Raw genomic sequence first — 14417 nt, 5'->3', positions numbered from 1 at the left:
TTAGATCAAGGCCCTTAACTAACATACAACTAGCAACCAAACAAAGGTATAACTTTTCATTTTGATATTCCTTATTTCTAATATATACTGTACGTTGTCAGTGTTTTTGCCCCACTCTTGTCACTTTTGACACAGGAATGAACGAGTTTTATGCCAAAATGATTTAGCATCGTGTTTCATCATGATTTGTGTGTTATTTGGAATAATGTAAAAAAATAAAAACCTTTCTATTCTTGTTTTGAACCAAGATCTCTTAGAAAAAACAATATATATATTTTTGCATTTTTTTTCAGTAAACCTCTTCTCTTCTGATCATGCAGACAGGTTTGTGGAAAGCATAAGAAAAAATATTGCATTGGGAGTAAATATTTTCTCCTGTATCATTATTATTATCATCATTGTTATTGTAATGTGTTATTGGATGAACTTTATTTTGTCTATGTGGACTAAACAGTGTATGTCAAGTTGGTTTAAAGACCAAATCTTGTGCTTATGAGACACGGCGGATAGTCAAATAAAGATGCAGGTCACTGCTTAGGAAGGCACTTGTTTCTTGGATAGCTTTCCCCTGAGTTCTCATTATCCAAATCTTTATTCCAGGGGCTAAAACATGTGCAAGTAAGTAGGTCAAGACTGTGAATAATGATAACAGGAATGGTGACAACAGTGGCGCATTAAGGCCAAATTATGCAGGAACAATTGTTTTGACAACAGAAACGAGAAAGCAACAACTTTTTTCACATGCAGGAACTTGAGTACTCAGTGGTGTTACTGTTTTCTTTTACCCTGTTTAGAAAATATGGATGTTCTAAGTCACCCACTAGATGGTATAAGTGGACTATGATGGCCTTTTTACACTTATCTCTTGTTATAAAATGATAACAGTCATGTGGGTAATGTTTCCATTGAGAAAAATGTCTTTATTTATGTTTTATTATTATTATTATTATTATTATTATTTAAAATAAATATCCATTTAAAACTCTTTTAGTAAAAACGAAACAAATTACAAGAGTTAGAAAATTGTCTGAATGGGAGAACATTTTAAAAACATATTCAAGATACGATGTTTTCCTCCTTTCATCATCTGTTGCTGCGTAACTGCGGCGCGCACCGACGTAATATTTACAGCAACGACACGCGGTATCCTAGCAACGACGCACGCTTGGTAACGTCCAGACATGACAGAACTTTAACGGGAGCAGTGAAGGAATGCGTAAACTTTATCACATTAAGTTAAGTTTAGAGCTACAATATGGCTTTCGGGGGCGACTCTAGCTGATGTATGTCCTCTACACAAGTTAAGTTAAGCCTCACAGTTTATTTCAGGGTAATTAAAAATGTATGGACGAGCTTCCAGAGTAACCTGCTTCACACCGAGCGGCGCTTCTTCTTCTTCTACGGTTGGCCCCGGATCGTATGACGTACAGTACAAAGCTAAAGTAGAAGGTATGATTTAACCATTTAGTTACAATAATTACATGAGTAAGACTTTTTTTTTAGAAGTACTCTTATCTCTTTCAATCAAGAAACACACTCTTTTTTTTTCTTTCTCTTGAGAAATTGTTGATTAGAAACTGTACATGTTCATATTATTCTAGCTTCAGTAGGCTACATTACCAAAGTGTCCCAACATTTAAAGTCCACACTATTAACTTGCAGAAATAACAAACTTAAAATGTTTACATAGACACATTTTTTGGCTAATATTATTTATTTTACTAGGCAAGAATTGCTCGAGATCAAATGACCTCTTTTTCGAGCAAAGGCCAAAATGTCAGCAGTAAAAAATAAATATGAGACAAACCTAAAAAGAAAGCACAGACATGAGAAAAAGAGACAAATACAGTCCAGAAGGTGAAGAAGAAGAAGGAGGAGGAGGAGGGGGAGGATGAGATCATGTTAAACAAAAACAAAACACAACACCTCAATACACACTAAAAGAACAATTATGTGATGATGATAAAATACAATGCAGTGAAACATTTACACTCTCCAAAATTAGCCTTTAAAAAACGTGTGAGCCGAGTTTTAAAATCATTCTTAGTGATGAGTTCCTGCAATTTGAGTGTTTTTTGAAGACTGTTCCATGCGGAGGGAATATGACTTAATTTAAAAAGAAGAGGAAATTCCACAATTTCAGGAATATTACGTCTTGCACAGTAACTTAATACATCAGCCATGATGACTAAGGTCAGTGTAAAATTCGTTATGCTCCTATTTTCTGTTTATTTGCACAAGTGCCCAAAACACAACATACTGTAATTAAAGAAATGCAAGTTAAAAACACAACATTACATTTTTTTTTTCAATCAAAAAACACACATATATGTTTTGTATCAATCAGCCACCTGCATCATTTAATTTTCAGTGTTTTCCTTTATTACAGATGGCTATGCCCCATTTCTGTCTTTGACCAGAAGACCGCTGTTTATCAATGAGTCCAGTAAGGAAAGACCAGGACCTGGACATTATGACCCCACTCCTGTTAAGGTAGTGTAGCTCAGATTTAGTCATTTACATGCAATTGAGGGAAATCCACATTGTATCTGAGAGACTTAAACTAAGGTTATGCGAGACTGAATTTGTTTCTAACCTTGGGCTGGTCAGGAGGGGGGGGGCAGCAGATCTGGCTGTAGAAGGAATAGTATGAGTACACTGAACCATGTGATTCACAGAGAGTTTTCACAGAGTTTGTTTTGGACAATATGAAACTGAATGCATGCTCATTGTGTCTGCTTGACTTTCTGTTGGCTCATCAGTCGAATGTCCACGGCGGCTGCAGTCTTCAGAACCGCTCCAAGCGTTTTGAGGAGTTAGTATCAAAGGTTCCGGGTCCTGGGGCCTACAATGTGCTGCCGGCCTCAGGAAACACACCCAGGGCTGGGACTCCTAATGCGGGACAGGCCCAGAAGCTTGGCAGACAAACGGTAGGCATATGGGTTGAAGTTATGAGCGCAATGTAAATGAGCAGTCCGCTTTCAGGAAATCATTTATAAGCGATTCTCTCCCTCCAGCTTGTTGTTTTGTCCAACTGAAGTAAATCAGATCTTATAATGCACTTTCTCTGGAACATGTGGAAAACTGCTCTCTTATATTGATCTGCTCCAACTACACCTTCTCTCTAATTCTTGCACAAACAACATGCAGTGATTTTAAGTGTGCAAAGCTTTTTAGTTTGGTATTTCTTTTTGTATTTCTATTTGAATATCAGCTGCATTTCTTCTTTGTATGATCATCCATGTACTGACCCCATTAATGCTGCTTAGGGGTTACTCATTTCCCTCCTTGCTCTATCTCACACATTTAGTTTCTCCTGTCCTGTTACTTCTACTCGTACACTCAGCAAGACAGCAAAGTGTCAAACTTTTCCTGCCGCTCTTTGTACTGCTCTGTGTTGTTTCTGTGGCATTTGTTAAACAAATGATATGTATAGCAGCGCCTCCACAAACAGTGCTGAATGCCAATACTTGCAGACGGTAAGTTAAAGCTTCTCTTTGGCACTTCTGCCATCTGCAGACTGCTCACTGAGCTGTAGGAATTAACAAATTCTAATTTTAAAACCTTTGAGGGCGTCAGTTCTTAATTTGGTTATTCAAAGAAATCTGCCTTGTGTATGCTTGCTGTGACTTTCAGAAAATTGTTTCACTTAGTGAGAAATACTTTTGATACTTTTTGCAAGGTGTTTGGAAGACAAGCCAATACCTTAGATCATATATGTACTTTGGAGAAAGATGTTGAATGTTGCAGTGGTAGGAAAACCTGTTACGTTCAGCATTGCAGGGAGCTGAGATTGAATTAGGAACTACTCTAAATTCACTTTTGTTAAATGCGTGTATTTTGACTGAGATGGATTTCATTGCACTCTGCCTTAGCAAATATTCTTCCTCTCTCTGCTTCATCTGTCATTCCTTCTTTCTTCCTTTGCCTTCCCCTCTTTAGTTTCTTATCTTCAACCTCCCTCCCTTCCTTCTTTCTGTCTCCTTCCTTCACACAATCTCTCCCCTATTGGCCTTAGGCAGTGCTCGGCCACTTTGTAAGTCAGGGCATCTTTTCCATCTCAGAACCTGACTCCCCTCTACACCCTCTCTCTCTCTCTTTCTCTGGGCAGTGGCTGCAGGCCAAAAGTCTGCGACTGGTTCGTCAGTCAGATATCCCCTCCATTCCTTCCCCGGGCCAGGCCTTTGGCTATGAGGAGGTTGCCGTGGGTGTACTCAGCAAGCAGCAGCCCCCTCGCAGGGACACAACCCTTGGGCCAGCCTACTACAATCCACTGCTGGTAAGGGTAACTTAACATACAGACACACATGTTCACATGTGACTGTGAATCCATCAGAACATGTGAAGTGCTCATTTGTGCACGCATGTGTGCTTTCATTAGTCTGTATGAGTGTGTGTCTGAGTGTACTCAGCCTGCCCGTGAGGCAAGGTCCATTAGTGTTAGGCAGATCTAATGCACCACTGAAACCCCCCCACCCGCACTCCAGTCAGTTGGCCCAAAACCCCATTTCCATAGCTAATGAATGCAGCTCCACTTTAAAAAAGCCACAGCACACCAATGCTCATCCATTTTACATGCCAACAAAGAGCGCCATTAGTAATTATTCTTCTCGCTGTATTACAATATTCACTTAAAATAATGCACACGCCTGCTGCTCTGGCTCTCAATTAAGTCATTTCTCATCTGTTAATGACCAGAGGAAGTCAACAGCGTCCTTGAGTGTTGGCCGAGGTTGTGTCAACACACCGGCGCAGGCACAGAGGCGCGCTGTGATTTAGGGCTATCAGCGGTTCATCCATCCAAGGCTCTTTTTTTTTTTTTCTTCCGTTCTGCTCTCCCTTTGAAAGTTCAACCTCCGTTTCTGTTTGTTTCTCCTTCTGAGACACTCCTTTCTTTTAAGTCTAACGCTTCCCCCAGCCCCATGCTGCTCGGACTGAGTTCAAAAGTGCGGACAGGCGGAATTAAGTGCCTGTCAGCGGACATGACTTCAAAGTGGACAGAGCGGCCTTTGAATGATAAGACACGAGACAGAAATCAAAGGCGCAGAGATTTCTGTCTAAATGTTATTGAGAAAACAGAGAGATCCTAAAAGATTTTATCCACTGACCCCTAACTTACAGTTTCATTTAGCACTGACAAAGTCATTACTAAACTGCAACTTCATGAACCGAATTAAAGACAAGTTAATATGCTGAGATAGTGAGTCTGTGTAGCATTAGATCTGATGGAGCGTGGTGCATCAACATTACAATTTTGAAAAACAACAATAGATTTAAAAAGTCCAAATCATCCCCTTAATGATGGACATTCAGTTAACTCAACAGATTGAGCACCCGTCCCTCCTTTGCAGAAACATCCTTTACATCGCCTTACCATTCATGTCACTATTCTGTACGCCTACATTCGGGCTGGTTATAAAAATATTGATTCATCAATGCATTACAATAATTTTTTTCCCAATTGAATATCGATTTAGCAAAATCTTGAGATCTTGTAATGACGCCCCACACCAGTGAGGGCACCGCCGTCCTTCTGCATACTGTACTTTAATGTTTTATTTTATGTTCATTAAAGAATAATGCAACAATAAAATACATATTTGAGTCAGTGCAAATAATGCACTCAATTATTTACCAGTATCAGAAGGTACTGTGATGAGTTACCTGTTTCTGTCATTTATACATATTGATCAATATCGAATCGAATCGTGAACCAAAGAATTTAAGTCGAATTGACTTGTGAGGTTGTGGACAATACCCAGCTATTGTTTACATTACAATCAGAAATCCCAAAATAAATTGTATCAAAGACTGCATTCGCTCGCTTGTGTGATTCAAACTTGTACCTGAGCATCAGTGAAATTGTTTATTCTAGGACTTTGACACCTGCGTAAATATTACAACTGAGGGACGGAATATCTGCTCTGTGTATCAAAGACTTCTTTCACCTGTTGGTTCGATACTAACCTCTTCAAAAAACAAATGAGTTTGTTGTGGAGTTGTGTTTATGACATATGAGAAAAGAGGAGACAAGACATGGGTTCCAACATTGAAGTGTGTTGAAGGAACACATGGGTAATAATGGGTAAAAGGTTAAACCAGCATGGTTTTAAAAAATTGGAACAATTTTCCCAAATATTTATTTTATTCCCCTCGTTTGTTGTTCTGATGACGCTAATGGAGAGCAGTCAGAGTTGTGTAAATACCCTGCCAAAGACAACAGGTATTGGTCAGACCATGCAAAAACAATCATTACCCTGTGAAACAAAGTGTTCTCTCAGTAGCAGCTAAATTAGATTCAAACCATACTTGGTTGTTTGTTGGGATGTGGAAAGCACACCAACAAATTCTGCCTGCAGGATCCTGCCCACAAATAAAAAGGTCTGCATATTCTTATTCCAGTAATCAAAAAAGTCAGCCATCTCCCTTTTTCAAAGTGGAATGAAAATGTTTATAACCACTGTCTGCGTTTTTGTTTTTACTTTTTAAAAGCTCTCCTTGACATAAATTGGCAATTTGTGCCTCTGAACTCAAAACCAGCTGCGATAACCATCTCAGTACTTGTATGTTCTGTTCTTTTTTGCTTTTGGGCATCTGAAGATCCTCGTGTCTTTATCTCCCCCTCTCTAAACTGGATTGGTAGATCACAGGGGACAGATCCTCACATCTCGTCCTCAATTCTCTTTTGAAGTTAAGGAGACAACAGACACCGCATGGAGCGAGAAACTTTTTGAGACTCTGTGCCAGTCCTAAAAAAAAAAACCTGCCTCACAAAATAGACACACTTAGTCACACCATGAACAGCTTTAAAAAGAGGTGAATGTGGGATTTTTATTTTTGTTACATAACAGCTTGATTTTTGTGGAACGAGCACCAGACGTCCTTCAGTGTCAGGAATAAGTGCAAAGTAAATTGGGCACCAAACTGTTAATTAACAGAACCCCTTTATGAAATGTTTTTCTTTATTGTTGTTGAAATATTTGGATTTTCTTAAGATTTGAGGGGGAATTTGGTTTTTCTAATTGCTCAAAACCTGACAACAAATATTGAGGTTTAATCTCTAAAAACTCCAAGGGCATGTCGATCAAACATCAGGATGAATCCTGTAAACCTAAATCAGGGATGGGGCAACTTTGGTCACAGCAAGGGCCACACTCATTTAATTCTCACTGCCAGGGGGCCAAATTGTAGTATACAAAAACAATTACAGTCAATTATGTCTCAAATTTAACTCAACATATACCACTGATCTAATATTATTATGGACATATTTCTGGTTTTCATGATTTCATGGCAGAGTTTGTCATGTTTTCTTCATGTTTCCAATTAATTGACATGTAAAAATTGACCTGAGGGCCACGTTGAGGGTTGATGGGCCGCCAGTTGCCCACCCCTGACCTAAATGATTAATGGACACACTCAGTGCTGCCAAACACAGATCAAAGTTTTCACTTAACACTATAACACAATGTCTCAATATGCTCATTAATTTGGACACATATTCATGGTCCTCAGACTGTAATGAACCTTCATGACTTCGGTGATTACTTGACCTTGTCTGTGGTATGACAGTGAGGTTTTCATTTCTGCATTTAGGCTGGAAGAATGTTTGTTGCATGGATTTCCTTAAAACTGTGGTCAAACAAGCACATCCCCTTGCAGAATAGATTGTACTTTCCTTCATCTGCGTAGCTGCAGACTCTTCATCCTGATGAAGAAGTTGCCTTGTTTCTACAGACGGATAGAGCTTGGATTCAAAACCCCACAGCCATTTGTATTTGATGGATTAAGATAAACCCTTGCAAACATATTTTTAAGAGCATCTCAACCACAGTATCTCTACATGACGTTCAGGGAGAGTTGCCTGCTCCCTTTTCTGAATGCAGCCTCTCTCAGCTGTTAAGCCGCAGAGTGAACTGCTGCTATCAGAAAGGCCCGGCGGCAGAGAGAGTCGGCTGTAAAACTCACAGAGATAAGAAAGGACAGAGGGTCTCCCCAAGATCTCTGACATACTCTGGCATTTGGCTGAACTTCACATTCCATTCAGTCCCAACTTCATGAGTCATGACCGGGGGGGAGAAAACCAGATAAGTGTGAATGAGTCGACTTTTATTTTCTCCTTCTTTGTTCATCTATTTATCGGCCTATCTCTCTTTCTCTCCCTTCATCTTTTTCCACTCATTTGCTCTCACTGTTTCATTCTGTCCCTCGTTCTCTGTTCATCCCTGTCTGTTCCCTCTCCTGCTCTTTCTTTCTCTGTAGTCAGAGGTGAGTTCTGCTCAGAAGTATAAAGGAGTCCACTTTGGCAACATGACAGGGTCGAGACAGGAGCTGGCAGTGAATGAAGGACCAGGTCCAGGACATTATCACCCTGAACTGTGAGTACTGTGTATTTTATGGTACGAGTATTTTGTACCAGTTGTATGTGAACACTGTTGTTTTATGTTGGCCGTGTACCAGACTGTTTTTTTGATCTGTGCAAACCTTCCATAGACAGAGCCAGACTGTCTACGTTCAGATCTTATATTTACCCTGCAGACATGAGAGTAGTATCTATACTGTCATCTAAGCCTATGTGCCAAACTAATGACATAAACTGTCAATTTCAAACATGAGTTTCATTTCAGCAGTGTGGTAATACACACATCATGTAGCTGCGGGGGAACAGCAGCAAGAAAAAGACGACGATGCCCACACACTCAATGCCACAAAAAGCGGATTGAAACAAAATATTTCAACCAGAGGTCTTTCTCAGATGGCAGTTGGGGAGGGGGGGGGGTACAGAGCCGGCCCTAACCCACTTGGTGCCCTAGGCAAGATTTCTGATGCCCCTTGTATTGCAACCAATTCCAATATTCATACACTTAAAAAGATAACTGACATACAGCTTTATGTTTTAAAACTTTTCATTTTTAATTTTATTATCTTCAACTTTTCTTCCTCACTCTTTTCGGGTGCCAGGGGGTTCCTCACCCTTTTAGGGGGTGCCAGGCTACCCCCTAAAAGATAGAAGATAGAACTGTTCACCAATCGGTAGTAGCACTGAGTTGAATATCCTCTAGATAAATACAAAGTATTAGCCCTGTCAATTGATTAAGAGAGATTGCATTACAGGTAGATTTACTGCACAACCCGGTCTTTAGTTGGATATATCGAGCTTCTACTTTTACATTTTTCCTCTGTTGTTCACAAAGTCCCGCACACACACCACAGACAGAAAGACAGACAGACCAAATAAATAGAAACTCTCCCTTTGGAGTGAGACAGTGTTCAAATCACCTCCTCTTCTGGGGAGTTTGACGTGCTCGATGACAATGTTTCTAAGGAGTGATTGTAGGGCTGGGAAATATATCAAGTTTTTAAGATATATCGATATTTTTTCAAACAAGATATCGGGTAAGACAATATCGATATAGTTTATGTTGCATTAAAATAACGTTACAGAGGTGCCAGGTCACCTTTTTCTCATCTCACTGATGATGACTGACTGTCTGTCCCTCTTCACCCTGCTCCTCCTCTCTCTCTCTTTTATTGTATTTAAGAAACATTTTTATTTTATCATATTACTTTTTAAATTCACAAACAGGTAGTTTATGTGTTTTCACTGTTAATAAAATACATATCGATATATATCGAGTATCGCCTTTCAGCTAATCAGTATCAAGATATGAGTTTTGGTCCATATTGCCCAGCCCTAAGTGATTGGCTTCCCTGACATTTTAAAAACCATCACCTGAAGAAGACCTCACTTTTATTTTGCGGCATTGAGTTAGTGTGCAGGCTGCGGGCGTATCTTCTTCTTGTTCATATGTTTTATATAAACCATTTAGAGATGACTCCTTTAATGTTTTATGTAATATGCCATCATCTAATCATTAATGATACCATAGTTGACATCTTAGTTTCACACAGACAGATAAAATCAGTATGTCTTTGGAACTTTCTCACTTAACAAGAATGTGGCATCTTCTGTGATTCTGAGACTTCAGCACTTAAAGAGTTAATAGATAATCAGCAGTGCATGTATCTGGAAGAATAACCTTTTTTAAATTCACATTTTGTATCTTTAATAAAGACACAAAAGGTTGATAAGATTATGTGATCCAGGACATCTAATCTCAGGAGTTCACTGCTCTCGAGGCGTTTACCGTCGTGATGTCTGCAGAACAGAGGAGCTGTTCCAACAAAGTGAAATATTGCTTTGAACCCAGAGCCAGGTTATTATGTTTGACATTTCTCACACAGCCTTTTCCACTGATGGCCACGGAGGACGGGCCTTACTAAGCACTTTTACTGTACGATGGTGGGCACGCGTCCAGCTCAGCTATTCATACAGGAATTGATTGAGTAATAGAATAAAAAAAAGTGTAGATGTGAGCCACACACTGAAGGTGTAGACAGACAACTGAATTTATAGAGAATATTTAGTTTGTTTGCTAGTTAGCCTACTTCTCAGATTCAGATTTGTAATGCAAAATAGGATGAATACACTATTTGTCAAAATATCTTTATTATATGCCCTGTGAAGTATCCAGCTACATGTATTTAAATAAATACATTAAAACAATTTCTATTACTCAAGTTGGGTTAGATCCAGATGTAGCAGTGACAACAAAACGATTCAAGATTTTTTATTTGTCACATGCTCATACATCATCATCATCATCATCATCTTTATTGCCAGACTCCATTAGAAGACTTAAAAAAAACACGCAAAAGATACAAGATACAGATGTGCAGTGAAATGTAAGGGACACATTAATGCATTTAAACAAATCATTTGATAATTAATATTCTTTAAAAGGTCAATTTGAACAGAGTTGGCTTATTCCACTGTCCTAATTAGTATCAAAACAAACACACGTCTAGGATTCACTTGCTATTGTTTGAAGCATTTAAAAATGTTTTCGGATCGTTGTTTCAGTCTTCTCTCTCATCTTCACTTCCTCTTCTCATGTCCCTCCCCCTCCTGTCAGTCTGTGCTTTGTTTATCTCTTTCTATTTGTTTTTCCATTACACATCTCTATTTCCCTCTGGTTCAATACACAGTATCTGTCCAGACCCGCATACTTTGTATGTTTTCAAACAACGCCTTCTGTCTATTTTTATTTGTGTCTCTCCTATGTGTTTGTCTGCATCTTCTATTTCCACAGACATTGTCACTCTCTCTCTCTCTCTCTCTCTCTCTCTCTCTCTCTCTGTTTCAGAAACACTAAAACAGAGTACGTGAATGTGAACCTTCAAAAGGAGCAGAAAGGCAGAGCCGAGCTCATCATCCCTCGATATCACGAGCTGGTGCCCCGGCAAGAGGAAAAGAAGGTGAGAGTGTGTTTGTGTCTGTGCTGTTGTTAACATGAAGGCGGTGAAAGCTTTAGAGCGGTTTGGATCAACCATCGTCGATGTCTGCCCCTGTGGGGGACATTTCTCTTTAACGTGAACCTGTGGAACTAATAAGTGACCAATATGACCACAGGGGGCAATTCTACTTGTGTTATTGGATTTTTGAGGCACCTGGGGGCAGGGTCACTAATTAGTTAGCATTGGCTTATTAAAGTTGATGTAGTGAGCAGGTCAGACACATGCCTACTTAAAGAAGAAATTCATTATGGCTCATGTCTCTGGACACCTGATGAATCTAAGTACGGTAATAGGAAACTCACTTTCCATATGTTTGAATCTGCATCAAAATCTGATGAAAATCTTGTTGGGCGGCTGTAGCAACATGTCCGATGTGTCCTTGAGCCCCTAACCCCAAATTGCTCTCGCTGCTTTGTCGGCAGCGTATGAATGTGTATGAATGGGATTCATTATTTCTTTTTCTTTTTTTTTTATTGCAAGACAAGAGACAATACACTTATGATACAACACAAGAGACAATTACAGTGAGCACAGGCCAGAAAAGGGGTATATTCATGTTTTACTCTAGTGTGTGTGTGTGTGTGTGTGTGTGTGTGTGTGTGTGTGTGTGTGTGTGTGTGTGTGTGTGTGTGTGTGTGTGTGTGTGTGTGTGTGTGTGTGTGGATGGAAAGTCAGAGTGAGAAAAAGGAGGAAAACAAAGTCACTACGAAACAAAAAAATTATAAAAATAGATGAATAAATAAGTAATGATAAAAATGATAACAATATTCATCCAGAATTCATTGTCATTATTGCCACCATCGTCATCACCACCATCAACAAAACAAAATAGCGTTGTTATGATGTGAATGGAGACAGGGGGATGTGCTGCAAAAGAGCTGGGGCTCTTATTGGTGAGACCAGTAGATAAGTACACACATAGATAAGTGGCAACAGGATCCGGAGACCGAGCCCTAGATCCTCTGGTTGTGAGACGGTCAACTTCCCCCCTTAATTCATTAGGGATTCATTATTTCTGATGTCGACTTTACACAGCAACCTCTGCCATCAGTGTGTGAATGTGTAGGTGTGACCTGTGATGTCAAAGCGAGTCGGCAGAAAACAAACGATGATCCTCAGTGTGAAGAAATAATGTCAGTTTTTGTAAAATAAACACAACCACACATTATTCACTAATATAAGAGTTATAATGACAAGCATATGAATAACACTTTGACTGGTGTTCAATTGTCTGCTCGACCTCAAATCAGCCTCTTATTGAAAAACAGGACTAAAAATATGAGTAATAAATCTTAGACACTCGTACATGTACAGGTAGTATTAAATAGGTAACAAGACTTAATTCCCTATTGGAAGTGAAATGGATTTAACACGACAGGATTTTTAAACTTTAGATCGAGAGTGATTCATCATAAAGCACCTTGAATTACAGCGAGAACAAAGACAAGGAAAGAGCTTTGGATTTAGTTTGGATTATTATAAGTAGAGTGGATCAAAAAAAGAAGAAGAAATGATTCAACCTCTGTCCCCTCTCTTATTGAAAACACATCAGTGAATGTGTCGGCCCATAGAGGGCAGTAGAACACAGGCTTTAGTCACAGACTGTCAACCACACACACACACACACACACACACACACACACGCACACACACACACACACGCACACACGCACACACGCACACACGCACACACGTACACACACACACACACACACACACACACATACACACACACACACACACACACACACACACACACACACACACACACACATTGATAAATTGAAGCTGGTTGAGTTGAGGGGAGTTACTCACCTGCATATGAACTTGAGTGTGCTGGCAGAGTAATGCTTTGTGATGCCTTATTTCTCCAGTCGGAGGGGTAGAGTGGGAGAGGCAGAGTCTTAAAAAAAAAAAAAAAAGAAAAAAAAGTGGGACTGGATTTGTGGAGCGAGTGCAGAAAGTATTCATTCTGACATGGATTTACACCTACGTCTTTCTCTTTTCTCGTCCTCTGTTTCCTGGAACACGGTGCTCCGTCGCCTCTCCTCTCTGTTAGCTTTGAGATTATTTAATTTAAAAATTAATTATGCATGGCATTCCTTTGCAAATGTTCTTTCTCCCTTCATATTATATTTGCCACTAAATTGATTTAAAGTGATTTCTGACAGACTAAAATCTATCCTCTGACTTTAAATCAATAACTCTCTTTCATGTGTATGCTTCTTTGTGTGCATGGTGCACACAAAGAAGTGTGTTTATTCAGACCCCCTGCCGTGATCGCCACACCTCTATCTGTCATCATTAGCACCTGACGCCTAAACTCACATGTACTCCTACACACACAGACGCTGTCCAGATGGGTTGTTACCCACAGTGGGGACACTCAGGGCAAACACCTTTACTTCCTAAAGATCAGCACACAGTCTGCCTCTAATGGCTCAGGGCTGCTGCTGCTGTCCTGTAGACTTTAAGAGCATGTGTGTGTGTGTGTGTGTGTGTGTGTGTGTGTGTGTGTGTGTGTGGATTTTCCCATTAAAGACTAAGCCAACAACTTTAATAAACCAATATCTCGTATATCTCTGCTATCAAAAGAAGAACAGTTGGAGTTAGCCATGCAATTTTTGAGTGTGTCCCTCTAAATATGAAGTTCACTGTCAGGTTCGTCTTTAAAATGATATGAATTCCATGTTAACATCATTATGGACTGTGTTGTCGTGTTTGCAGCGCTTGTTATTTTTAGAAACGGGGGAAGCAGTACAGCTCCCGCAGGGGGAAAAGACAAGAAAAGAAGAAGACAAAACGAGCTTTGGCACAACCGTTTCTCACTGGATGAAGGATTATCTACCTTTAAACTGAACACACAGCTGGGATGTACTGGTTGGCCAATCTGTTCAGTTAATTCTTTTTTTAGAAATAAGGAAAGAAAATGCTCGGTCAGACTCAAAGCAGGAAACTTTTGCTTTTCATTATGTAGTTTATGTTTTCCCCATGCAGTAGGCGAATTCTGTGTCACCTGCAGGTGAACAATAATAGAGACATGCCATGCAGCCCACTGT

The 14417-nt window shown here is 39.7% G+C and overlaps 1 protein-coding gene across 3 annotated transcripts in view; it reads left to right on the top strand.

Moving 5' to 3' along the window:
- The first annotated feature begins 1059 nt into the window (after window positions 1-1059).
- The window catches only part of stpg2 (sperm-tail PG-rich repeat containing 2), a 70972-nt gene continuing 57614 nt past the window's right edge, over window positions 1060-14417 (top strand). For 2 of the 3 annotated variants that reach the window (XM_065951396.1, XM_065951392.1), the window contains exons 1-6: window positions 1060-1449; window positions 2390-2493; window positions 2763-2930; window positions 4112-4279; window positions 8263-8378; window positions 11208-11319. In XM_065951396.1, coding sequence (XP_065807468.1) covers window positions 1341-1449; window positions 2390-2493; window positions 2763-2930; window positions 4112-4279; window positions 8263-8378; window positions 11208-11319 — 777 coding nt within the window. In that variant the 5' untranslated portion in view covers window positions 1060-1340. The remainder of the gene's footprint in view (window positions 1450-2389; window positions 2494-2762; window positions 2931-4111; window positions 4280-8262; window positions 8379-11207; window positions 11320-14417) is intronic. The other variant, XM_065951386.1, reaches the window with a different exon arrangement.

This window comes from Labrus bergylta, chromosome 2 (assembly GCF_963930695.1).
Source record: "Labrus bergylta chromosome 2, fLabBer1.1, whole genome shotgun sequence".
Taxonomy (NCBI): Eukaryota; Metazoa; Chordata; class Actinopteri; order Labriformes; family Labridae; genus Labrus; species Labrus bergylta.
This window is presented reverse-complemented; position numbering and strand designations above follow the sequence as displayed.